Source organism: Triturus cristatus, chromosome 11, assembly GCF_964204655.1.
Source record: "Triturus cristatus chromosome 11, aTriCri1.1, whole genome shotgun sequence".
Taxonomy (NCBI): Eukaryota; Metazoa; Chordata; class Amphibia; order Caudata; family Salamandridae; genus Triturus; species Triturus cristatus.
In genome coordinates this window covers 664,797,915-664,825,142 of record NC_140594.1, presented here as the reverse complement: position 1 = coordinate 664,825,142, position 27,228 = coordinate 664,797,915, and the positions used below count along the sequence as shown (strand labels likewise).

The 27,228-nt window shown below is 46.5% G+C and overlaps 1 protein-coding gene across 1 annotated transcript; it reads left to right on the top strand.

Annotated features, from left to right (window-relative positions):
• The first annotated feature begins 200 nt into the window (after positions 1 to 200).
• On the top strand, positions 201 to 24,806 carry AMOTL2 (angiomotin like 2). The gene is made up of 10 exons (XM_085634239.1): positions 201 to 422; positions 4,163 to 4,970; positions 7,623 to 7,875; positions 9,923 to 10,067; positions 10,395 to 10,487; positions 12,983 to 13,278; positions 13,921 to 14,213; positions 14,607 to 14,818; positions 15,171 to 15,332; positions 22,248 to 24,806. The coding sequence occupies exons 2-10, from the start codon at positions 4,270 to 4,272 to the stop codon at positions 22,313 to 22,315; spliced, it is 2,223 nt and encodes a 740-aa protein (XP_085490365.1). The 5' UTR covers positions 201 to 422; positions 4,163 to 4,269; the 3' UTR covers positions 22,316 to 24,806.
• Positions 24,807 to 27,228: the final 2,422 nt, after the last annotated feature.

Sequence of the window (27,228 nt, the reverse complement as noted above, 5' to 3'; positions counted from 1 at the left end):
ATAAAATAAAAACACAAATACAGTGAACTTGATGTTTGCATTCTGTGCGGATGCCACACGGGTCTCCACAAGGCTGCTACTGGCTCCTCCTGTTGGCCCGCCAGCGGCACTGCAACGAGCTGGGGGAGGGGCCGGCTGGGCGGGAGCAAGGAAGGTTATTTGTGGTTAGGCTTTGATGCCAAGGGGAGCCTGAACCGCTCGCATTCCTGGCATAGCTCAGCCCTTGAACAAGCCTTTCTGCCTCTGCGGGGAGCTCAGAGCTGTGTCAGGCGGCGGAGAGGCAGGACCTCAGCAGCAGGCACTGCAGCCCAGAGCACCCCACAGGAACAGGCCCCGGGGAAACACAGCAGCGGGGCAGTCTGCACCACAGCCAGGAAGGAAGGAACACCCTGCCTGTCCCCCGCGCACCCTGCTATGGTTTGGTGAGCATACATTGCATACCGCTCTGTAATAGTGGTCGCCCGCCGGCAACTCCTGTAGTGTACGATGTTATTTATTTATGCGTATGGCTTTGACATCGGCTTATTGAACGCAGATTGCGCTGCAGGCTCGTAACGAGTAACCACCTTGTGTGATCCTGGGCAATCGCTTCAGCTTCCAATGTCCCTTATCTTATATATCTAGATTGAAAGCTGCTTATAATTGGTTGGAACGCAGTGTCCTGCATTGTTTGTAGAATGGGCAACTGTATTGCTACTTTGTCGTGAGTGGAGACAGTATTGTTTGGTTGGCCTATGAGGTTCCATGTTCTTGTGTTATTTTATTGTGTAATGCTGTGTTGTGTTATGTTGTGTTTTCTGTGCTGTGCACGCTCCTCTTGCATACATCCTTTAATCTGAATTACCTCAAGGCCCTTAACCAGGGTGCTGGAGGAAACTGAGGCCAAATGCTTTGTCTTTAGAGCGATTTAAGGGGGACATCCAGCCGCTGTTATTTCACTCACACATCAGTGCGTCAACCGGTGTGCACTCCAAGTACCACCTTGCTAGTTACGTAGTCAATGTGTCAAGAGCCCTAGCGCAAAGGAAATGTGCCTCCTGCCGCGGCGTGAATGATAAAAACACAGCTCTAATCAGGGTTCAGGGGGCCCTTCAGGCTTCTGGGACCGGTGCCACTGCACCTGCTGCACAAATGGAAGCTACGTCCCTGCTCTATACTGCAATGAACGGCAGCGTCACTATTTGTGTGTTTTGGTTTAAATAACGTTTACTTCATTTAACATAGTTTCAGCGTGCTGCATACAACGAGGGTGTAAAAATACCAGCCATTACTCAGCCATGTGGTGACTGGAGACATAACATAGCAAATCTTGTACATACCCAGCCACGTGCTGAAAAAATGTATATATGTATCAGTTAAGCTGGAACGCGTTGCTCATTAGAATCTCAAATACCTCACGTGTGCATATGTTGGTGTTGGTGGGGTGTTCAAGTGTGGGGTTCTTCTTGTGTTGGGGGTGCAGTGACCCCGAAAGCCTAGTAGCAGTATGGGACGAGAGGAAACCTCCTCGGTTATTTTGTTTTTAAAGCTAAAATGTTTCTTTTTGTAACCTGACCACATAGTATTGTGTGTTGATTTTTGTTTTGAATAATTCAGAGAGACATATGGGATACGTAGCTACAATGAGCTTTCATGTCGATACCTGTGTATGTTTGCATGCAACATAGGCATGACATACATAGGGTAAATATGGTTAGAATGCAAATGAAAACGTTGAGTGTAGCGCTTTGAAATGAAGGCACAAATCTGCGTCACGCTTTCTCAACGCACCCCGTGCGCAGCCCATCTAGTGTGAAAGGTTGGGGAGACATGCCTGCTTCTGTGTAGACGGTTCCGGCGCAGGGCTTGCAGGAGACATGGCGGCCTCTGCGTGGATAGTTCCATGCGCTGTATTTCACGGCTGCTTGTGTTGTTCACCTGGGTGGATGTTGCTCACCTCTTCGGCCCGCCTCGCATACTTTCCCTCTTAGACACACTTCGAGAGAGACAGGTTTGCCTGCGTCATGTGCTTGTCACTGCCCTTCAGAGACGCTGAAACACTCCCAGAGATAGCTGAAAAATGTTCCATGGCAGGAGTGTTGTATAGGGGCTGATCGGAAGTAGAGGTGTTTGGCCCGAGGGGCGTTAGGAGCTTTCCAGAGTGTCAATGTGAATGAAAGTCTGTAGGGCTTCGGAAGCACAGCCACATGGCAGGCAAATAGGGGAGTTCGACACTCGCCGGTGCCTCTGAAAGGCCGGAAGAACCAGTCACATGCCAGGCAGTCTGAGTGTTTTAGGCTGGTTAGCGCACCTGACGTTTCAGTGCCTCTACCCAGCTTTCTCCCGTCCTTTTACAGACAACGTCCCTTGTAAAGGCCTCCATAGCCCCCTTCCAGACTGCTTCTGGCGGGCCTGTGTACAGGTGCTCCTTCTACGTCCCCAGGCCCGGCACGGTCGGACCTCTCCCTTGTGTGCAATGCTCTGCGTGGCCTGCAGATTATCCAGGCCTTGCTCCCCCATTCAGCCGGAATGCTAACTGCCTGAATGCCTCTGGGGTGATGTCAGGCCCGAGGTATTCACAGCACAAAGGAGCGGGCCCGGCGAAGAGAGACAGAAAACCAACAGCTATTTGATGTGAACACAGAAGAAGGCCGTGTGTTTGTGTGCGAGAAAGAGTGCCAGGTAAACACTGAGCCAGGGTGTGAACATATCTGACGTGTTGAATGGCACATACATTTGATGCTCAGCGAAGTGCAATGTTTGTGAGTTTGCTAATGACCAAAAATCTCGATATTTATTTGTAAAAAAAAAAACCTGCCAAAAGAGAAAAAAAATCTTGTTTAGAGCAGGGGACTGCGGTCGGTTCCTTTCCACCACATCTTAATAGTTCTTTATACATATGATATTCCCATAAGAGTATCTGCGTTAGAACTTTATCAGGCATTGGCTTTCTGTCTGTCAGGGAACCAGGAGGGCCCCTTCTAAATCTGTACAGTGATGTTTCTGCACCATACCTATCTGTCTATATGTTAACAGAAGCCTTGATTATCCTGGTGGACACATAAAAGCTTCTAATGAGACCTTTCCCGAGTATTATGGGTACTCCTATCTTTAGAGAGAGGCCTACATTGTCAATGGGCAGGAGGAGGTCCCTACGTTTGTATAGCTTTTCTGAGGAGGACCCCCTTTGTGCTCAGGGGTGAGTGGAAAGTAACCCCTACAAACCTGTATGCGAAGTCTGGGGAATCGTACCTGTAAAGTCTGGGGAATCGTACCTGTAAAGAAGTGTTTTGAAGGTTTCATAGGAACATTTTGAGTGATTACGTATGTGGGTAGACGGTGTACTGAGGGGTCACCAAATATATGTGCGGAGGGGTGTTAAGGTGCTTAGAAGAACCGGCTTCGTGTAGGATATGCAAGGATATTTTGTATCTAGAAGATGGGGAAGTCCAAGCTAGAGCTGCTCATACCTTCTCTCTTGGATAGACTATGTGTGAGCAGGTCCTCTGTATGCGAAAATCTATGGTATACAGGGTTGTGCTATTTTCGAACACTAAATTGACCTGTTCTAAAGAAAATCTAGAGCGGCATCAATGTTTATGAATGCCCAGCTGTGGGCCTTATAGCATTCTCTGGTGACATGTTCATGCACATGCTATTGCTTTGTTCTGGGAAGCAGGGACCAAATGACAGTCGATCCAGGGTAGAGATTTGATTAGTCAGGTATAATAGTGAGACAGTGAGTTCGAACTGGCAGCTGCATCCTCAACCAATGGTTATTGCACAAGCAGGTTCGGCACTGCGGGATGACGTCACGGGGCATGGCAATACTAGATTGTTAATTGGATGTATCCTAACACTTATCTTTCTGCATAGACCGTACAGAAGGCCTGTGCTGAAATACCTGTGTGCATGCCGTGTGCTAGCCTTGCTGGGCCTAGTGCGTCTTGAGTAGTAGAAGTCTGCCTAGATATCTCAAGCCCCACTGTTTTCACAAGAGGCCTGTCATAGGAAGATTCATTCATATTTGAAGCATTTGCTGTTAAAAGGTGTGGTTTTGACTGAATCAGTAATGCCATTCAGAATTGGAATAAGTGCAGTCCTAGTTAAACTCGAGGTTGGGGTTTAGTGGTGAGTTTATCCATGCTCTGTGTGTGACCTTTGTCTTTGTTTTCTTCCCCAGGTCTCCAGGAAGTGTTTTTGGTCTTTGGAGCCTCTGGATATAATTTTTTAAGGGATATTTTTCAAGATTTTTCTTTTCCCCACTTCGCTGGTCCAGCACTTTGATCCATGATGAGGACAGCGGAGGATTCGTCGAGCACCGTCCTTCACCGGCTCATCCAGGAGCAGCTTAGGTATGGCAACCTGACAGAGAACCGCACGCTGCTGGCTATACAGCAGCAGGCCCTGCGAGGTGGCGGGAGTCCTGGGAGCCCCCGCCTCTCCCTGGAGAACCTGAACCAAGAGGAGAGCCAAGTCGTACCCCAGTCTACGCGCCAGGAGCCCCAGGGGCAGGAGTATCACTGCGACCATTTCTACACAGAGAATCCCATGTACAGGGTGTATCAGTCGCAGCACAAAGGGGAAGAGCTGCCCACTTATGAGGAGGCCAAGGCTCAATCCCAATACTATGCCGCTCAGCGTGGTCCAGCAACCCAACCCGCCGAGAGCTACCATGAGGAGTCCCTGAAAGAACTGAAGCATGGGCACGTGAGGTCTCTGAGTGAGCGTCTCATGCAGCTATCCCTCGAGCGGGCTGGCGCCAAGAGCCAGAGCCTGCTCAGCTCCTCACACAGCTACCCACAGCTGCCCAGGCATCAGCACCACCACCAGCAGCCTCCAACCTCCAAGGCGCTTTATGTTGAGGTGGGACAGGGAGCTCTCCCGGGATATCCAGCATACCAGCAGGATCAGGATCACCATGGGGGGTACCAGCTAGAGCCTAAGCCTTACTCCAGGGACGTGCCCTTCTACCATCACCCTGAAGTCAGGTAAGTGAAGTTTTATAGTTCCTATTTTATGTTTACCACCTACCATCAATCAATCACATTATCAAGGGAGAGGTTTAACCAGTCCTAAACTTTTATCAGAAAATTGACACAAGCACAGATACATATTGACACCATCCCAGAAATCAACAGATCAGGGTCATTTGGGAACTTCCGTCCAATGAGTTCCCGATCCCACAGAGAGAATATCTCAACTTCTAGTTTATTTTCCATTTGGGAACAAGAATCAAAAAGCTCCTGGAGTGGGCCTCAAGATGTCCCCACAGATACAGAGGGTGCAAGAGGAGGCAGACGCAAAGGAAAGTTGACGGCTGTGGAACCCAGAGTACGGCTAGATATTGAAGCGTAGATATTGTTGGGAAAACGGGTACTAACGTCAATCTAGGCACTGGTGAAACATTGCCAAGCCTGCCCTCCTAGCTTCAGGCAGAGGTTAGGTGTATTTACACCGGAGCCATATTAATTGCCAATGCAATGCAGTTTCCCAAGAGTAAAAAGCAGGATCCATAAAGCCTTCGTTAGGACCGTAATGAAGTGGGCACCTCCCAGTGAGACCTGTTAGACAGGTGCCCAAAGTAAATGGTGCTCACAAACAGTGAGAGTGGGCGTCACACCAGTGGCACCTATTGGGCCTGCCCGTGCCCTCTTGGGCTTGTTTGCTCTTGTGCGAGGATCTATGGCCCTGTGCCTCTCCCATGCCAGTCTAGCAGGCTCCTTTCCACAAGGAATGTGGGAGAGTGAAAGCCTAGGGAGGAGAGACGGGAAAAGTGACTCTGTCGTCACATCCCTTCATACTGAAGCTCCAGATTTCCAGGTCATGCAGTCACACGAGAACAAGTGGTCTCTTTGAGGACACCACCCCCTACACGAACAGACAGGAAGGGGTTGCAGACTCTGATCATTTAACCATTACTGGAATGAAAGATGTGTCAGAGTGCCTACACTGTTAGGGAAGTGCAGGAAACCCCACGGTGCATGCTCAGCAGACCTGCAGGTGAGAGATGGTGCTCACTTTCTCACAGCCCCTAACGTGTGGCAGAGAGGGGCGCAGGGACGTACTTCCCCACAATAACTACAGTGCAGGCGGAAATTGCAGGTCCTGGCTCTGTCACAGTCAAGTATCTCAGTTGAGTGTTGGTGCTTAATGTCTTGAGGTCTTTAATTTCCAGGTCAGACGTGAGTAACCGTAACTGTCGCACAGTACATAAAGTACTTTTACTCTGGCTCATAGCCCTATAATACTGCTGGTACTCCCGGCACCTATCGTCCTTGAGCTGTCTGATTTGTGCCACTGTCCAACAGCTCATTACACTCACTACTGCACTTGCTACCCGGCAGTTCCCAATATCTCCTTCCCAGCACCCATTTCGTTCCCAGCAGTAAAGTGGGATTTGTCCCATTGGCAGTGGTACGTGCACAGCTATAGTTTGGTGGAACGAGCCATGAACTCTCCTCTGGCTTGTAGGACACTGACAGGAAGCGATAATATTGGACGGGAAATGCCCCGGTTTCCAAGGGAACAAAAGAGAAGGACATATTTATTTATTGTTCGGGGGTCAGCTCATTGCCGAGGAATTCTAGTCTCGTTTTAGAACAGCGTGCGCAGACAGGCGAAGACTGTAGGAAATGCCTGAGGAGGCCAGCCCCTGGCGGCGGCCGCCATCTTAGATTCCAGGAGTTCCCGACTGTCGCCAGAGCAAGAATGGCCCCAACTTCATTTAGCTATGGACGTCAAAAATAGCCAACTTAAATAGTACACAGTATGTTGCATATCCTAGGAATCAATGTGCGTTAAGATTGGGGCTTTCAGTCCAACCAAAATTAGTATCTTAAGAAAAAGTCATGACAATTGTCACAGTAGAACAGTATGCCTGCAACAAAAAGGCTTCTTTGCCTGCTGCAGGTTTTTCTAGGTTTACAACTGGATGTGATGTGTTGGTTGGACTGGAATATTCTTAGGGATAGAGCTAGTTTTAGAATATTAGGTACAGATGGCAGATTATTGGTGGTAAATAGGAAGTAACCGCGTGCCAACGGTAATTGTGGGTTCTTAGGCAAATTCATTTCATATTTGACCCTTTCACAGTTCCACAACGAGCAAGAACTACAGCAACAAAGCATATTTGTGTTTTTTATGGATTGTTTAGAATATTATAGCCTGTCTACTGCTGTTCTTCTGGGGGAGTAACACGCTTCTGCAATTGCTTATAGTTTGGTTGACTTCACCTTTATGTGCAGTGGCAAGGTATTGTTCTCTAAGTCGTGAAAAAGAGAAATTCATAACATTATACTTTGTAAATATGGCTTGGCTTGCACCACTACAAAAGCTCTTTTCTCCTATTGAGCCCAGTTTTGGCTCAGTTTTCAGTTCTTAACTTTAGAGGAGAGGGTGTTTTAGGCTGATAATTTGCTATTGCCATGTATTCTTTTCATGTCATTGGGAAGCAGATTTCTTAATCAGAGGTGCCTCTTTTTACTTTAAAATGTAGTTCCTTACATTTGTAAACGTCTATATTACCCAATCAGATTGCGAGATCCATAGCATGCGACATGATAGTGCTTGATTGGAGTTAGTTGACTGATTCATGTCAGTACAGATCTTCACGTGTATCTTTTCTGATGTCTCCCCTGCAGGGTGGTGCAATCCCAAATGCCATATGTGCAACAGCAACAGCAGCAGCAGTCACCACCACCACCAGCGCAATCTCCTGCCCTACGCTACAGCCCCCTTTCATCCCTTACACCGGCTGGCATGGAAGCCCTTGTTTCAGCGCAGGCTGCCACCGCCAGCAGTCACATGGCCCAGATGGATGTCCTGCTGAGGGAGAATGAGAAGCTGCGACGAGAGGTGCAGGCCTACAGCAAGAAAGCCGGGCGTATCCAGAAGGTATGGGAGTCTAAGGACACATCGTTTGATCGATTGCTGCGGCCTTTGCTATGCCTCCCCTTGACGGGACACTGCATGCGTAGTAAATTGAAGCTTTCAGAACAAGGGTGTCCAATTCTGGTTCGCATTTGCCAGAGTCATTCCATAGTTTTTGGATGTCCACTTGATATACGTTTATGTTACGAGAGACATTAAAATAAACTACATTCAGTCATTTGAATCTGGTACCTTCAAGGTAGCAGTTCAATTAATCTAAATTGTAATCTTTCGCACAGTCAGTGGTTATCTTAAAAATCTGCTTAAGAAAATGCCAAAACAGGCGATAAAGAACCAATAGCTTTTTTCTTGACTGCTTGCAACATGTTAGGTCTCAGCACTTAACATCTGAGGCTCCTAGAGGTCAGGGTTGAGATCCACTGGAGAAGCCGTGTGACCAGTTCTAAGACTAGAATAGCAGAGGGTGGTGCAGGTCAAGAATGAATTTCATTGGCGGAGATGTGTGGGGTACCATTACTCGAATACCAGTGGCCCTCCCTAGGTCAGAAAAAAACGTCTCTTCTCAGGCCTTTGGTTGGGAACCTTTTACAATAAGGCAAGAGGCTTCAGCAGGCAAGGCTTTTGGGCGATTGAGAGCGCAGTCCTTGTTTGCAGGAATGTACTGTTGTAATAGTGGCGTTCATTGCATTCAGTCAGACTAATTGTCTCTGACATGAGGGCGACCTTCTCAAGCTCTCCCTTCTCGAGGAATTTGTATCTAAATTTTGTAGAAGAGTGAGTGAAGAAACACAACAAAGCCATAGATGGAGCAGCAGGTGGCGGGGATGACTGGCCCGCTCTTGTATGTTGTCCCCCGGGACATAGCCACATACACACAGCACCCCCTGCACGTGCTAAAACAGCTGCCAGTTGCTAAGGCATGCTGTAGTACAATGACGGAGCCAGCACATGTGGGCCTTGTGCAGACAGAGACTCTTTCACCAGCACCCCAGCAGTTGGTCCCATTCCCAACCGCCCACTGAAGAACCATTGTGCGCAAGATTGACAGGGGTCCGAAGGTGCCATGTCTGCTTATCTTTGAGCAGGTGGTCAGTAGGGGATTCGCTACTCAGGCCAACAGTGGCACAGACTATAGAGGACTAGAGGGGATCTCTACATTAATAGATAACGAAAGGCCAGCAGTTAGGATAAAAACAAGAAAAAATGGGAAGTCATGGAAGAAGGGACGGTAATGAAAAAATGCAGGCAAGAGAAAGAAAGAAAAGGGGAACAAGAAAAAATAATTAAATCAAGTGGAAAGGGGAAATGAGCAGCGGCAGGAAGCAGAAGCAGCGTGAATGGAGTGATGAAGGCGGAGGGGTTTGACGTGTAGGAACTGGAACTGAAAATGGAAAGAGGGAAAGGGAATCTGGGCAAAGTAATAATTCCTTCAAAGGGAGAAGGACGGAGAGAGGATGAAAGGAACAGCGAGAAGGTGACAAGTGGGGGGAAATGGTTCAAAGTAGGGAAGAAAAACAAAGGAACAGACACATAAAGCAGGGCTAAAAGAGGCAGAGGTGAAGCGATTAGTCTATAAATTAAACTCCAAATCCATATTTTTTTTAGGTGGTGGATTTTTTATTACATTCAATTCTCTGGATTATTTAGCCACTTTACAACCCGTCTAGGTACCTCAAGGCTGTCCCTGTGTGGGGGCTTAACATTTAGCAATGGCATCACACTAAAATATTCTTCTTCAGGCCATTGGTTTAATCTCATACCTGAAATCGTCATGTTTTCCATATCCCTTAGAATTAAGTTCTGTGGATTCTTTAACGTTGAGGTCGTTGCCCACAAAGTCTGTTACATGATGTACAATTTATCTGCAGTGCATAGGTTTTGGTTATTCATTTCACAGATTACACAGTAAACCACCTGTAGTTGTCTATCTGACAAACCTTGCACATGCCCTCTTGCATGCCAAACTTTGCACATGCTCCCTCGACGCAGCGCACGGCTGAGCCTCCGGTATGCTGCCATGCTGAGCTTGCCTTACTTTTTCTTGTCGCAGCTGGAAACAGAGATCGAACGCATCTCGGAGGACTATGAGAGTCTGATGAAGGCCTCCAGCAAGCGGGAGATGCTGGAGAAAACCATGCGCGATAAACTGGAGGGAGAGGTGCTGCGGCTGAAGGACCTCAACTTGGAGCTCCGAGGTAGGCACCGTGGTGAGATGGAAGAGTATAAGGAAGAAATGTAGCCAATGGTGGCAGGGCAGTGTACAGCAGTAGGCTGGCCTATATGGAGCCTGCAGATGGACAAGTTCTGCAGACTTTGCTATATAGGTTAGTGTGCTTCTGCGCTGTGAGTGGCTGGATATTGTCTGCTGGGAGTGGCTGTATAGAGCCTGCAGTGTCTATATGTATAAGCATTGAGCTTAGTTGCAAAATGGGTCTGGCTTAGTCCTCTCGCCTGCAGCAAGTACCACATTTTTCCTGAATTTTGTGATTTCTAACTGTATTCCTTATTTTTCTTTTAAACAGATCGTTTGGAGACTGCTAGCAAACATCTGGCCGTTAAGACCCTGGAACAGCGAGATGACAGTCAGGGGACGGTGGCAAAGCTCCTTGCACAGCGTAAGTTCTTGATGCGGGTCTCCCACGTTTGAGTGACTCTGTTGGGGCCAAACTAGTAACTGTGGATGTGACCAAAAATGACGTCTCTATAAAACAAACCCCAGCGCCAAGCACACTTCATATGGGGCTTCCATCAAGAGTTGATACGGGTGGGGGTTGAGGTGCACTGGCAGAGCAAGATGTAAAATGATCTGGTTACGAAAATAGCAGGGAGTTCTGCAGGCTGGGGCCCAAGTACCCCCCCCCCCCCCCCAGATCTGTGTGGAAGAACTACTGAACTAGGAATAATGGTTGAGGTGTGGTGACTGAGCTGTTTACTGGCCCCGCCGCTGCAAGGACATCTTAAGGATTTTGGGGGCCCTGGGCCAAACAAATCTTATCTCTTTCATGCACTCTATGGCCAGGTCCCTGACAGCGCACAAGCACACTGGTCCTTATTCTAAATGTGTTTACGTCTAATATTCAGGGACCATGTGTGTTTTCAATTTTGTAGTACAACAGCGGCTCACTAATATGACTGCAAATAATCTCTGTGCCACGCTCCCATTTCTCATAAGTGAAGTCCTGCTTTGATATAAAATAACTTTTTATGGATGTTGCATGAATCCAGAAAAAAACATGTATCTGCAAGATGTCTGTAATAGACTCTCACACGTCACCCACATTAAAAATAAATTAAGGGAAAACTGTATTTAAAACAATATGTTTAAGAATTATTTAGGTCATCGAGGTAAAACGATGCAGAACAGAGCTGGCTTTATCAGGGTGCCCCTGAAAGCCTGGGGGCCTGGGCCAAAGCCCACTTTGCCCATGCCTTAAAACTTCCCTGCACCGCTAAAACATTAGCGCGTGCTTGAGCTCAAGATTAAGGGTCATTGGCTGAACCGTGTGCCCGGGCTGGAAACGTCATCATTGAACTGGGTTGAAAGACCCGTTTGAGTCCAGGGTATGAGGACAGCATAGGCGATAGAGTAGTTACTGGGGGCCACGCTTCTGGAATAAGGAGGTCTGCATACCATTACTGGGGTGCACTGGCAGAGTTGCCTCTGTTTGCCAAAGGTACGCGTTCCTCAGGACAGACGGAACAGTACTGCAGCTGCTTCCCAGGGCCCTTCAGAAAGGAACAATGCGGCGTCAGGGAGGGGGCAGGCACAGCCCCCTCTGAGGAGGAGCCCTCTCCTAGAAATGCCTTTGCCGTCCCCCTGGGAACACTGAGCTGTGCTTTGGCACTCAGGGTCGGCCATTAATCAGCCCCGAGCTCAGCGTGACCTGAATTCCACACATACCAAGGGCTGTTCCCGCCCTTCCCAGAAGCTGACCTCCTCCCTCCTGCTGCCCTCTCCCCCGTGACTGTGGCAGGCCCTGCTCTCGGGCCTCGTGCCTTGTGTGCTCCGGGCTTCCGAGCATTCTTTTCTGCCCGCACCCCCAGGGTCGGATCCTGATGCCGAAATCGGGGCAGAAATTCTGGCTCGCCCAGTCCAGACGTGGCACTCTGTACAAGACTTGTTCACAAGGATGGCTGGCGGGATAATTTAGGGTTTGAACTGGTTGCTGCATCTGAGAAGCCTGCAGGACAGTGAGACTGGCTTGGGCTGGCCTAGTTACCTCGGCATTGAAGTGCAGTATAAAAAGGACTAGAGTCTATGGGGATGGGCAAGAGTCAGTTATCTACCCGGCTCTCCCCAATGTTGGTTTCCATCTGTTTTGTCATACAGGCTCATACTTCGCAACATTAAAGAAACGACCCCCCTGGTTGTGAAGCAGCGTTAGGCTTGCTTTCCAAGGAAAGGTTACATTTGGCGACACTGTAACAAATAAGTGTTCAATTAGAACAGGATCCTAAAAACCAGAAAGCTTTGGTGGTGGTCACCTTCTGGAGCAATGCAGACCAACCTAATTGAGGTCTAATAACTATTAAGCGTCTCACACAATTCAAGTAGTGCTCCCACAAAAGGCTCAAAATGCTGCGCTTTGTGAGTGCTTGCAGAAGGTTGTCGCAGCTTTGCTTCGCTACCATGCTCTTTACGGGGTGTCTACCTCTGACGTCATCTATGCCACTCCAGCCTGCCATTTCTCTCCTGGTTGCTGCAGACGTTGTTGTCCAGAGACATACCGTACTGTTAATCTTTGAAGGTTGTTTCCCTGACGTCCTTCGCCTGTAATGCAGTCCCCGCTCCACAGCTTTGCCTCTTGCCTGGGGCGGGGCATGGATCTCTGCCCAGAGAGGGAATGCGGAGACTGAACTGGAGCCAGTCAGTCCAGGATCTGCATCCTGAAACTGATGCCTTCCTAGCACTGTGTTCCCCACCCCATGTCACGTGACTGCCTCAGTGTTTGTCTTGGGCTGTTTAGTTAATTTTGTGATGCTACGGTTCAAAGGAAAGAAATCCAGGCTCAGACGTCTACCGTGAGAATCTGCTCTTGCATACGAACTGTGGCCGTTTCACCCCTCAGGTACCAGGCTCAAGGGTATTTCTTTTTTTTCTTGTTTTTAGACCATGAAGAACAACAGGAGCGAGAGAAGCTCGAAAGGGAAGTGTCCCTGTTGCGGCGGGCGAGCGAGGACCAACGTCGCCGGGCTGAGCTCCTGGAGCAGGCCTTGAGCAATGCACAGACAAGGGCGGTCAAGATGGAAGACGAGCTTCGAAAGAAACGGGCATACGTGGAGAAGGTGGAGCGGCTGCAGCAAGCCCTGAGCCAGCTGCAGGCTGCCTGCGAGAAGCGAGAGCAGCTGGAGACACGTTTGCGCACCCGACTAGAGCAGGAGCTGAAGATCATAAGATCCCAGCAGGTGAGTTGATCTCTCTTAGGGTCTTATGTGGTCAAGATGTCATGGTCAGGAGTTCTGTTCTGGACCAGCTCTGAGTGTTGACATCATGTGCTGAAAGTCACCATCTTGGCTGGCCAAAGCAACCCTATAATAGTTTTCATTCAGTTTAGATCTACACCCTATGGGAACACTCAACTTAACGCCTCTAACATTGCAGAAGACATATCTCCTTTCTGTAGTTTCCTCCCTAATAAAGATATATTTCCTGTGGTCTTCTCCTAGGTGAGAAAGGCATATATTCATCTTCTCTCTGGACACCACTCTGAAGAAATAAACTTCTGTCACAGTTCCCATTCCGAGAGAAGAGCTGTCTTCTTTCCAGGGCATTATCATCAGAAAGGCTTCCCTAAATATAAAAATATATAATATCCTGTATTTTATTTTTCCTCAATGTGTTTATTTCAAGATGAAAAGGACCATCTTAGAAATTAGAATATGTTATGCTTTAAGAACACTGTAGAAAGTGTGGATCGTAAGAACTTTTCCAAAAGTTATATGTGTAATGTGGCTGCATGTATATCTCAATTGGCATTAGTGTGGAAAGGGAAAAAAGAGTGTTGTGGAATATACTCTAACCCACACTTTCCTGCTTTGTCCATGAAGAGGCAAACGATGATGCAGAGCGGTGCGAGCCCCGAGCTCAGTCCTTCGTTGCTGTCAGCACAGCTGCGCGAGAAGGAGGAGCATATTCTGGCCTTGGAGGCAGACATGACCAAGTGGGAACAGAAGTATCTGGAAGAGTGCACCATGAGGCAGTTTGCCATGGATGCTGCTGCCACAGCCGCTGCACAGCGAGACACAACCATAATCAACCACTCGCCACGGAACTCACCCAACAGCAGCTTCAATGAAGACCTTGTGATGGCCAACCACCGGCATCAGGAGATGGAAAACAGGTGTGTATGTGTTTGTGTGTGTGTGTGTGTTTGTGTATACATGCAAACCATTACATTGGGTTCCATAAAAAGTTATTAGTCCACCCCGATATGTGTGATGTGATAAAGCCCCCTCCGCCCTCCAGGCTTTGTCATACTTTTACAGTTGGTCAAACAAGAGTGCAGATAAGAAACCCTCATTAAATAATGACTTCAGTCACTCAAACAACTGGCACACACCAAGAGGTAAAGGTTCCTATTCAAGTTGCCATGCAAAGTATAAGGGCCCCTCTGTCCATTGGTGAAATGTTAACAATTGTTACAAAGAAAATCAGATGATTTCGCATGTTAGACCTAGTGTGATATCTGTGTATGACCTGACCCTAACCCTTGTTATTTCTTTGTCTCTTCCAGGATCAAAACTCTACATGCTCAGATCCTAGAGAAGGATGCTGTCATCAAAGTCCTTCATCAGCGCACCCGTAAGGAGAACGGTAGGGCCCTCCAGAGCCCCCTGCGGCCAGCCAAGTCAGTGCCGTCCATCTTTGCTGCACTAAGCACCCAGAGCTGGCAGGGACCCCAGCTGAGTGAGCGGCTTGCCGACACTGCACCCAGAGGAAGCTTAGGTAGGTGGACAGTCTATGGTTGTTTGAATCTGGGTTTTATGTAGAGACAGGCAATGAAGACTTCATTCTAGATCTAGCGCAAATGTAAGGTTCCAGATTTGGGGGTCAGTGTATCTGCTCCGATTCTCACCATGTTCCTTTCATCACAAGTCACTGGCGTCACACAGTTCAATAGAGTCCCACTCATTTCCCACTCGCATCTGGAATGCCTTAGATGCTTAGTGACAGTAATGGAGACACCCATTTAGGTGAATTAGATAGTCCTGTTGGTCTTTTTATCATTGCGATTTTTGGCTTAATGCTTGACACATGCTGTAGAGTAGAAGCTTACTCTTGTCTTATATTTTGACAGACAAACTAGTACCGGAGGACACTGCGGCAATTTCAAATGGTCTTCAGGCGGGGCATGCTAAGCATGGCAGTAAGGATGGAAGCACCCAGACTGAGCGAGCGGCAGAGCAGGCTACCACGAGCCTGGAGCACCAATTTAGTGGCAGTGCAGCATCCTCATTAGGTAAGACCCAACAAAGAGCTAATGCGCCCCCCACCGTACTCAAAATCACCTATGCAAAATGCTTTTCTAGTAGTGTTTCAGGAGGGAGTATAGCCAAAGATACATGGGTGTTATGACGATGAACAAAGGGGTTCTATTTAATGAACTAAGGCAAAATTACCCACTGTAACTTTAGGTGACATGGGTTCTAACTTTAGCTTTACCACCTGACCATGGACAAATGAACAAATGCATGCTCTTGTGCCTCAGATCCCATATACTTCAGAAGGGCTATTAAACTGGCTGGCTATTGAAATTTAGCGCTATGTAAATATCTGGGCACAACCATAATAGTTTGTTCTGCTGTGCAATGCAGACACCAAGGAAGGAGTCGAATACCAGGCACATAAAGTTAATAAGTACAGTGTAGTGAGTAGTGGTTAAAGGGCAGTCGGTTAAGTTTGTAGAGTATTGATGAGACCACACATTAAACCGTGACAAGTTTAGAACAGAGTAGAGGTTGGACAAGTTCAAAAAAGTCTGTCATGGATAAAAACACAAAGCCTGGGCGTTTGGTCATCAATACAAACAAGGAGAGCTGGAAGGGGGCTTAGAGTTCCCCACTGGCCTCCAAAAGGCACCCACAATGCGATTCAAAAATGAGTGGGCACAAAGACTGAGCTCCCATTTCAGAAGCAGCCAACACGACTTGGAAACGTGCCATGTTTTTTGCTGCACTCTTACTGAACTAAACGCACCTTAGTGTCCAAAGATGTCGGAAATTTTGATGAAGAACCACATTTTCCACTTACTCCATCAGCGGTTAATGCTATAAAAACGATGGCTTAGTCTTGCCCTTTTCGGTTCTCCTGAGCCTTCGACCACACGTCAGTGGGCCTGGGTGGTGTGATGTTGCGTGCCCCATGAGAGCACTGCTCCGTAAACTCAGTCACCTGTAATTCTTCCCAGCCCCACCCTCCTCCCGCTCCCGCCAAGGCTGATAAAGGCCGAGCCCTGCATAGCTGAGTGCTGAGGTAAACGCCGACTACTCTCGCTGCGGCCCGTGAGTAATGCCCAGGAATCCGTGCCGCGCGCACCTGGGAACAGCGCGCATGCGTGTGGCTGACAACCTGCTCTGAGCAACGGCAAAGCCATGAGTGGGAAAGGACCACTTCTCCGCCTGTAAAGGGGCCGCCCATCGGCTACAGCTGCTGATTGTCCTCATTTCAGGAAATGGCTGCCCATACCACTGAGGCACAAGGAAACACGGGGGCATGCCATGGTCACACATACCCGCTGTGGAACTGGATTTGCGTCCGGTGACAGGGTTACAATATCGCACCACATTTTCACCCCTGGCCCTTCCTTTTACACTTCTTTTGTTTTCTTAGTGAAATGAGAGCAAAGTCTGCGACCCCAATGCAGGCAGTGTCCTGCTGACAAGGGGAGCATAGTTAGAGAAGAACATTCTAGAAATGTTGCTCGAGCTCATTACCTCTTTGCACGAGCCTGCTGTATTTGGGGTGTGCATACCAGTTTCCCATTAGGGACACCTTGTAGATTGCAATGCCCCCTTCTCCACATACTGGACAGAGCCTGTGCAGCACGAACAAAAAAAAACAAAAGCCCCACAAATAGTTACAACCATAAAGATTTACGAGCATATTTGACGAAACACTTTGGGTTGGATGAAACGGAAGCAGATGTTCTCTGGTATTTGCTCAGAGCAGCCTGTGCTGGTTTTGTGCTTGTGTGGTAAGATGGCTCCAAGCCACAGGCATGTTAAATATTCAATGCTAGTTCCTCGATTCCTCCCACCCCACACTACCCACCCTCTTTCTCCTAGCCAAAGTAATCAGGGTGTTGTGACGTAAGTTCAAACTGCGGGAGATGAAACTTTATAATCCATGTATGTGCAACCCTGGTTTACAGGGCTCTCTGTAGTCACTTAAGTGGGTTATGTGTTCCCTGAACCAGCTGCAAATATTGCCTCACGGAGCTCTGAAAGATACTCACACTACATAGACCCTACTTCAAGAATTCCACGACCATAGATGGAGCTGTGTTGCTAGTAGGTCTGCTGCGGGACTGGCTCAGGCCTGGTGCTCATTTTTCCTACTGGCAGCCCCTCATACATCAGCATGACATGTTCTCCTGCAATAATCCACTGCCTTAATGTACCTGCTGCCCCAACCCCCAAAGGCTGGTTTAAGCGTGAGTCATGTAAACTCTAAGAATCATTAGCTAGTCTCAGCAGCCATCCATTATTGCATTGTGGCATGTATTTTTTTTTTTTTTTTTTTTTTTTAATTTTTTTTATTGTTGAAACTGAAGGTGTCATACAACATTCAAGTTAAGACATAAAGTATCGCATTACAAAAAACCAAAAACATCGCCGATACAATGAACCAAGATCTTTGTACAATAACAAAAACAATTAGAAGGCGACCTAAATGAAAAGAGAGTCAAAAAAAGTTTTCCCAAATTTTATCGAATTTTCTCCCCCCTCCAATCCTCGCTGCATAGTTACGCTCACTAATCTTAACTCTTTGCATTTTACGCAACCATTCATAGAAGGATGGAGTCTGAGTTGATCGCCAATTCTGAAGAAGCAATGATCTTGCCACTGCCATGCAAATAAACAGAAGTTTAGCATGTGAGACAGAGATATTTAGATTCTGATCCAAACCGTGCAGCATCAAATTGGAATTTAAAGATATCTGGATATGCAAAATAGAAGATAAAAAAGCAAAAATATCTCTCCAGAACTCTTTGATCATGCAACATTCAACTGTGACGTGTGTCCAGTTAGCAGGGGCAAAACTTTGACAACGAAAGCAAATCGGTGTATAATTACTAAACATTTTGGCAATTACCGCCGGGGTATAGTAGAGGAGCCATTTCCCAAAAAATATCATTCTACGCCAATTGGCTCCCCGTAAAGTGGAGAAATTATATTTATTAATAGTCCGCCACGTCGTTAAAGATAAAACCTGCTTTTCGTGTTCCCACCATTTTTTAACTGCTTTCAATTCTAAATCATCTTGTTTGATCTGGGCAAGATGACGTTTCCACTCACCAGGTTTCCTTATTAAAGTAGTATTGAACAGGAGATCATTATTAAAAGGGGAAATCTGAGTAAAGGAGGTGGGAGCAAACAACAGTAAAAGTTTATAGATTAAATAATAAGACCCGGCTAACAAAAAGTTGCCTGAAAGTAGTAGGCGCATCTCGGACGGAGTTAACCACCTAGAGTGATGTAAAAAATCGCCTACTGTGCTAAAGCCGGCTTTAGACCAATAGCCCATTAAATGCGGGCTTACCACCTGCCCTCTTGAGGAGAGTAAATTAATCAGCGAAGAGGAAGTATTGAAAAGAGAGATAGAGTATCGACTAATCAAAGCCTTACGCTTCATAAAAAACCAAGCAAGTATTTTATACCTAACCAATTTTGGAGATTTGGGTATTTGAAGAGGGGAGGATATTTGACTCTCGGAAAAAATTAAATCGAAAAAAAAACTAATATAATCATTTGGAATCGGCGAAGGGACCTTGAAACGAGATAAGTACTGAGCAAAATAGGCGTAATAATACTCTCTAATGTTTGGAAGTGCCAGACCGCCATTATCTAAATCCTCATAAAGGGTAGTCAACGCAATCCGGGGCTTTTTATGTGACCACAGAAAACTTGAGAATAAGGATTCTATTTTAGAAAAAAAAGACCCTGGGAGAAAACACGGAATTGTTGAAAACAGAAAGTTAAACAATGGTAAAATGGACATTTTAATCAGGGCAACTCTGCCTAGTAATGATAAAGGCAATTTATTCCAGCGAGTTAACATCGAACGAACCCTTTGAAGAAGGGGAACAAAATTCAAACCGAAAAGATCTGTAACTGAAGAAGAAAAAAACACCCCCAAATATCTTTTCGGTTTACTATTTATGCAACCGCGTAAATCCGGATGTAATTCTGGAATGTGATTGCCACAAATCAATATTTCGGTCTTTTTTTTATTAATCCTGTAGCCCCCGAAAGATTCATATTGCTCAAAAATCTGAAATGTCTGAGCTTGAGACTGCAAATCGGAATTAATGAGCAACATGATATCGTCAGCATAAAGTTTTATCTTAGACATAAATGGGATTGGGGGTGAAATCTCTGCAGACTTACGAATAGCTATGGCGAGGGGTTCGATAAAAAAGGCAAAAAGAATCGGTGATAGGGGACAACCCTGACGAGTTCCACGGTTAACTGCAACAGATCCAACCAAATGTGAATTAATAATAATATTAGCTTTAGCACCAGAATAAAGATTACGAATGAAGTTGATAACGATGCCTGGAATATGAAAATGCTGCAAGATAACAAAAAGTGTCTCCCAAACCACCAAATCAAAAGCTTTTTCTGCGTCGAATAACAAAATAAGTGCAGGGATTCTCCGTGTCTCCAGGTAATCCAAAGCTTCTGCCAGATAGTGAGTATTAGTCATAAGCTGTCTACCGGTAATAAAACCGTTTTGGTCTGTATGGATCAAATCAGAAGAGATGCGATTAAATCGAATAGCCAATAATTTAGTGACGATCTTGTAGTCCGAATTTAAAAGGGTAATGGGGCGATATGAATTAGGATCAGTAGCATCTTTCCCCTTCTTCAAGAAGCTGACCACAGTGCCCTCGCGAAAGGAGTCAGGGATTGAGGCTCCAGACAACATAGAGTTGAACAAAAGTAACAACAAATTAGAGAAAGAAGAAAAAAAAACCTTAAACTCTGCAGGGAGTCCATCCGGACCGGCAGCTTTCCCAGATGGAAGATTTTTTACCACCCCCTCTATCTCTTCCAAAGAAAATCCATCTGCCATGGTTAACTCGTCGGGGTGGGAAAGAGAAGGAATCTCAGCCTGCCGTAAGAAAGAGTTTAATTTGGACTGGTTAATGCTAAGCTGGTGTGAATATATATTTTGATAATGACAAAGCATTATCGCACCTATTTTATCTGGGTCTGTTGTGGATTGATGTGAGACCGGACATTTTAACTCCCGAATTAAATTAGATGCTGCTTGTTCCTTGGCCTGCCAGGCCAAGAATCTCCCAGTGAAATTGCTTTCTTCATATTTTTTGATATTGGGTACGAAAAAGTGCCTCGCCCTGGTCATATAAAAAAGTAGTGTATTTTTGTTTAGCTTCCATTAATTGTTCTTTAACCAATCGTGAGGGGTTTTGTTGCCTCTGGACGCTAAGTGTCTGAATACGAGAGTCCAGTAGTTTGATTTGAGCCCTAGATGCCTTTAACATAGCCGCATCTTTCCCTATAATGATTCCGCGAATGAAAGCCTTTAGGGCATCCCAAATTATACTTATGGGGGCAGTGCCCATATTAAAAGTTATGAAGTCTTTAATCTTATTTTTTAATTCAGAGACCCATTTATCGTCACTGAGATAAGCTCTATTGAAGACCCATCTTTTAGGGGATCTTCTAATGTCCCCAAACACGAACTCCCGAATAAGCATAGCGTGATCTGAAAATACATTAAACACCGTATTAGAAAAACCGAGTTTAAGGTTACGTGAAGCAATAAAAAAATCAATGCGGGATGAAGATTTAAATCTACCCGACCAGCAGGTATAATCTCTTTTAGAGGGATTATCAGCCCGCCAGTGATCAGAGAGATCGAATAGTTTAATATAATGTGAAATGGTTTGAAAGACTTTCGGTTTAAGTTGTTTGGATAATTGGGATGATGTATCCAAGTGCGGATCCATTAACAAATTAAAGTCCCCACCAATCACGATATCACCTGAGACCATCAATAGAGATTGAAACAAGTCTTCATACAAACTAGCATCATCTGTTAAAGGTACGTAACAACAAACAAAGATAAACGGTCTCTGCCTAGCTTTGACTCTGCATAAGACCCAACACCAACGTCCTGCACCACCCTGTTGTGATTGAATAATATCTGCGCAAAGGTTCTTATTCAAGAATATTGCCACCCCACGCTGAGATAAATCACATGATGAAAGGCACCGAAACGAGGCCCAGGATTTAAGCATAGAGAACCCATCTAGTTTAGAAGAGGAAATATGAGTCTCCTGTAACAAAATAACCGAGGGATTCTCAGCTTTTAACCAAACTTCCATAGCGCGTCTTTTCTTAAAATTATTTAAGCCATTAACATTCAGAGAAAGCAACTTCAAACTTTCCTTATTAGACATTGAGATCAGAATTGAATTGTCTATAGAGAGTTATCTGCTCTTGGCCCCGTGAATACAATAAGTCCATGTTAACAAGTAGACAAAATAAGTAAATATAGTCAGACACACTCAGTTTCCTTTTAGTTTCAACCCAGCCACCCCCCACAGCCCGAGCACCCCCAACAACACCCCCACCACCACCACCCCCCCAACCCCTACCCTCCAATCGCCCCCCCCAACCCCACCAATGGCCAAGATTCCCCAACCCACGCAGACCAATGGTTCCAACCCCCTGCCAATGCGTGGGCATTGTGGCATGTTAATACAAATACTCTCTGTTACTTGTCTTCTGCCCCATGGTCATTAACTATTGAATTCGATAAGGAACAGTTTGTGCACAAACTTAACAGCAGAAGAAAGGATTAGTTCAGTTCCAGAGACTGCGTCTTGAGTGTTCTCTGCTTTAGAATGGCAGGCTGTTTGGGTTCTCTACTGGAAACAGCCTGGTCTTCTGGGTTCTCTTCAACAGACATTCCCGATCTTCTGGTTTGGACTGTCCGATGGAGACAGCAGTGTCTTATTCTGTCTCTGCAGCAGAAATCTGCCTCGCCCAATTTTTCAGCAGTCTAGTGGTTCATGTTGATATTGTCCTTGTGGGCTGTTGCTATGGGTGCTAATTTCTAAGTTATCTTGGCATACAAAAATGAGGCTTGGTTATAATGTTTTCCTTTCCTTATTTTGCAGAGACCTTGGCATCGCTGACCCTCAACAGGACGCCAGATCACTCTGACATGGTGGAGATACTCATCTGAGCATGCAAGGTATTGCGGATTCCGGTTGTGTCATCTTCCACACCGCTCCCACTCTCCCTGCCTGCAGATGTTATGCTGTGAAGACGGGATAGTGAGAAAGCCATGAGCTCACTTGGCTGGCATTGGGTGCAGTTCTCTATAGCAGCAACTCGCCCTCAAGCTAAGAGTATGGAGAGCAAGGAGTCATGGAGACTGATGGTTGAAGACTCGAGACCGAAAGCCCTGGACACTCCAGAACAGAGATCAAATGCCGGGGCACAGATTGTTAGATGGATCGCCACAAGGCTAAAAAGGAGGTTGCAATCCAAATAGATTTGGTGCCTGAATGTCGGCTGCATAGCCAGGAGCATATTTTACATGGGACTCAGCAGGACTGGATGATCACCTGCCAAGGTGTACGTTATCGCTTCTATAAGACACCAGGACTCTGGATCACCTTGGGGAAGTGTCCAAGGGTCATCAGCAAGAGTGACAAGGAAGGCATCATTTCCAGCTGGTGTATCTTCATTCACTCAGATCTCTCGTTTCCTGGACTGGTGGCCCCCAGGTTTGATGAATGTTTCTGAGATACAGACTCTTCACTTTTATTATCTTCATTTCGAAAGAGCTTGATAAAGAAGAGCTCCTGGAAGAGACCATTTTAATTTAAGTTGGGGAGGACTTAAGCCAGTCTTTTATTGGCAATGTTTGCCTGGACAGCCTTGGGTGGCCAATTTGGGGAGGGCTGATTTAAGAATCCCTAGACTGCATGGCCCCCATTGTTGAAGATGGACCAAACAGCTGGATTCGGATATTTGAACATTTTTTGTAAATAGATCACTTATTGTCTATTTTTGTAAAACAAACAATCGGAAAGGAAAGACAATTATTTATATAGCCCAGGTGTTTTTATCGGCCCTTTCCATGTCTGTCTGCAGCCTCGTTCTCTTTGTTTTCCATTTCCTCTTTTCTGTCTTTAAGTTTTTCTGATTCTGCAGTCAGCCATTTTGCAACTGCTTCGCAGTGAGGCTTTCAGTAGCTACTGTTGTAGGCGTTGTCATCACCTGTGCCCTGTCTTCTTCTACTACAGGCACCTGAAAGTTATAAAAGGAAGAGTCTGTCTTCTCCTTCTATTAAGCAGAATTTTTTTTCCAGAAGTATAAAGAACGTGTGCCTTAGATACTTAGCAGCTTAGTGACAGGTTAACAAGTGCACTACAAGCCAAGATCCTAAGATACTTCTGAAGGTTGGGGCAGGCCTAGAATATTGAGCACTATGCAGTGCATGATTGTGGTGATCTTTTAGACCTGTACGAGTATATCAATGGCAGAGGAAGGGTTCTGCAGGTCAGACTGAAGTATATTGGCTGAGCCACCCTCGACTGTCAATACTGGAGCAGTTGACAGTTCTGCAGGTCGGGGTTGAGGTGTATTGGCAGTAGTGGAAGAAGGTCTCTGAACTGGATGAGTTTTCTGGGATTGAATTGAGGAGAGCTGTGTGGGAACCTCAATACTGTAATAGTAGAAGAGTCTCCAGGTCAGGATTAAGGTGCCTGGGAAGAGTTGTAGGAGTATCTCAGAACTGGGAGGGCGGGTGCTCGCCAGGCCAGAGATGAGATGCTTAGTAGTTCCTGTAAGAAGATCTCAGAACATGAGGAGCTGTGCAGAGAAGGACTGATGTGCATTGTCAGAGCTGTGTGAGGAGTTTAACATTGGAATAGTAGAGGGTTCTGTAGGTCGGTAGAAGGCACACTGTTGGAGCCATTGAATATCTCATTAGTGAAATGGAGGGTTCTGCAGGTCAGGATTGTGGGGGATTGAGAAATCTACATGTGGGCTCTTTTGTACTAAAACAAGGGTTAGGACAAATCTGAATAGTGAGGTCTCATTTTTCGAGCACTGTGCTATTAACCTATTGATGGGGCCTGATAAATAATCAATAGAAGGAAGGCCTACTTGAGACACCTGAGGCGAGTCAAGCAGTGAACATGGGATTTAGGGCTGTGGACCACCTCTTATCAATGTTGTTTATGTACACCCTTTTCTTCAACACTTGACTTTTTTTCTTCTCTCTCCCCTCTCTCCCTCTGTCTCCCTCTCTCTATATATAAATATATATATTTCCCATTCCCTGGGGATGCAGTCGCTGGTTGAATGCATTCCCCGAATACCCCGCCATTGTTTACAAGAACGAATTGTTTTAAGTGAAAAACAAGCTATTGTGACAGCGATAAAAAAATCCACAGAAACATAATATATTTTTTACTAATATTGGTATTTCTTTGTGTAAGTGTGTTGTGAGTTTTGGTCGCTTGTGAAGCCCTTCACCAAAGACAGTTTGTGTATTATTGTTTATTTTTAAGTTATCAGAAGTATTTAAATGTATAAGCGAGGCTATTTGTATTAATATTCGTGTTGCTATGCTGTCCAAGTATTGAGACTGCTGTGGCATCCCAATTCCACTTGGCATATTGATATTTTAATAATAAAACTGTTAAATATTTAAGAAAAAAGTAGTGAATGTCTTTGCAGTAATTTTTGGTACATTTCACCGACGAGAGCCTCTTTCAACTTCTCTCAGTGCCCTCTGTAGGAAGCAACACCTGCATTCAGATAATTCTGCTATCTTTGCCTTCTCACACCTCACTCATGTCACACGCCTCTTACCTTTGAGCAATTCCACAAATTTCACATCTCACTAGCCTCTTCTACTCACCCCCACATCACTAATACATACTTTCTTAGGCGGGTCACCTATTCCATAAGTCACTGATGAACACTTGCAAGGTCCTTGTCTATAGTGGTATAGTGAGCAACAAAGCTGAACCAGAAAGCGACTCAGAATAATAACCAGTGGCAGAGATTACTTAAAACACTCCATCCACCACTTCATTCTGCTCACAAACTTCAGTGAGTTACACGTATATCGTTCTATGTGACTGCAATTGGTTATTACAGGGCAGGCAGTGGATCTTGCCTGGGCCTAATCTAGGCGTCCATGTGCCCGGTGCCCTGAGTGAATGCCCCTGTTCAGTCAGTCATGGAAAATCCCAAGCTGGGCTTCTGCAACACCGGACTAGGGGAGGAAAAATTCCAGAAGTCCGAATTCGTGGGCGAGCTGAAAATGAAAATATGCCGAGGTTTGTGTACACATTCCGCTCCTCCGCCCCCTCTTCCTGCTCTTTCAGTAGCGGGTCTCTAGACTGGGACACTGTGAGATTTCAACAGTCTCGGAAAGCCTGGTAAGTAGAAGTAAACATCCAGTAATTCACTTGTGAGGTGAGCATGACGCGAGACAGACTCTCTTCCAGACCTACCATCCTCTCGGCGACCTCACTTTCTCACCTTTCTCCCTCTCTCTGACCCATCCCCGGGTTTCAGTCTCTTTCTTCCAGAACATTAGGCGTAGATTTACAAACAGTTCATGTACCCTGCGAAAGCAAGGCAACCTACTGTGCTGCGTTGTGTGAAGGGGAGGGAGCTGAACTGCGCCATATTTACAAAGATATGGAGCTGTTCAGCTCTCTCCCTGCTTTGGCTTATCACCAATGTAGGCACCCTTGTGCCATGGTGCATGTATTGTGGGCAGGATAGTTTTGTGAGGAAGGAGGGGGGCTACCTTCCTGTACAAAAACTATCCTTGGAGGCAGGCCCCAGGGAACCGGCACGCAAGATGGCCCCACTTCTGTAAGGCTCCTGCGGGCAGTGAATAATATCCATCATCACCTGCACTCTGGCTTCACAAAATCTGCCAGAATTGGCATTTTGTCAGCACCGCTACATGACTGCTGTGAAACCGATGGCAATCTCTGGGAAATAATGGTCCCTGCAGTGTACAGCCCCAAGGGTTGTGTGTAATAGAGGGACTGTTGAATTGGCAGGCCTGCTGGATGGGGTGTGGAGACCAATTCCCTGTCTCTGTGATACTGTAATGCGGTGAGTGTGGTTGAAAACGCCTGCGGTGGTGTCCGTTTGGCACCACTTCCTGGTAATTGCTACTAAATCCCCTGTGGCCCGGTGATCTGCCGCACAATAGTTCAACGAGCAGCCCTGATTTCATCCTATTTGTTGGCTACTGTGGCTGGAAACCCCTGAAGGGGAGAGAGCGGCCACCGGAGAATACACGTGGGAGCTGTGTGAGTGGTAGGGGAGCCATCAAGGGGATGTCTTCCTCATCCTTTACTGCAATGTAGCCTGCACCTTGCAGACTGGCGAGCCAGAGAACTACTTTGGCCATGGACCTTCTGAGGGGCCTTATTGGGGCCTAGAGGACATCATGAACGCCTGAGGGTGCGGAGACAGACCCGCGGAGGGTGTGTGGACTGTGTGTCATTGCGTTGGAGATTCCACCCCATGGACTGGCTGTGGGGCAGCCTAAACAGCTGTCTCAACCACACCCATTGTCAGGATCAGTCAGGACCTAGTCACATCCAGGATTTTTCAGAGGCTTACTGACAGAGGCCTGAGGGGACAGAGTACACAGTTCAGGTCGCTGTAGGAGGTTTGACGTTACCCTCCTCCCGCCCAATATCTATCCCACTCATTTTTAGTACATTAGTCGATAGCAGACTCTATGTCCTGGATCTGTTTATGTCCCCTGTGGCTCACTAGTTGCATCCTAGGGGCAATACAGGACCTATTGGGCCTCACATCGCTGCTGTAGGTCCATAAGGGATCCTCCATTTGTATACCAATTCTCAGGTGCCTGGCAATGTACACTGCTTAGCCTAGTGGTTGTTTACATTGGGGCTACTCATGCCCCAGGTGGAATTTCTCTTGGCTGAGTGCCCTGCCTAGCGAGTCCCTTCTTGACTTCTGTGCCCCATATTCGCACAATGGGAAAAACAGACAATAGGAATCCCAAGCGTCAGTTTGCGCCCATGCTAGGAAGCAGAATGACTTCAGTTGATGGCTCAGCAGTCCTGGAGCTGAGGG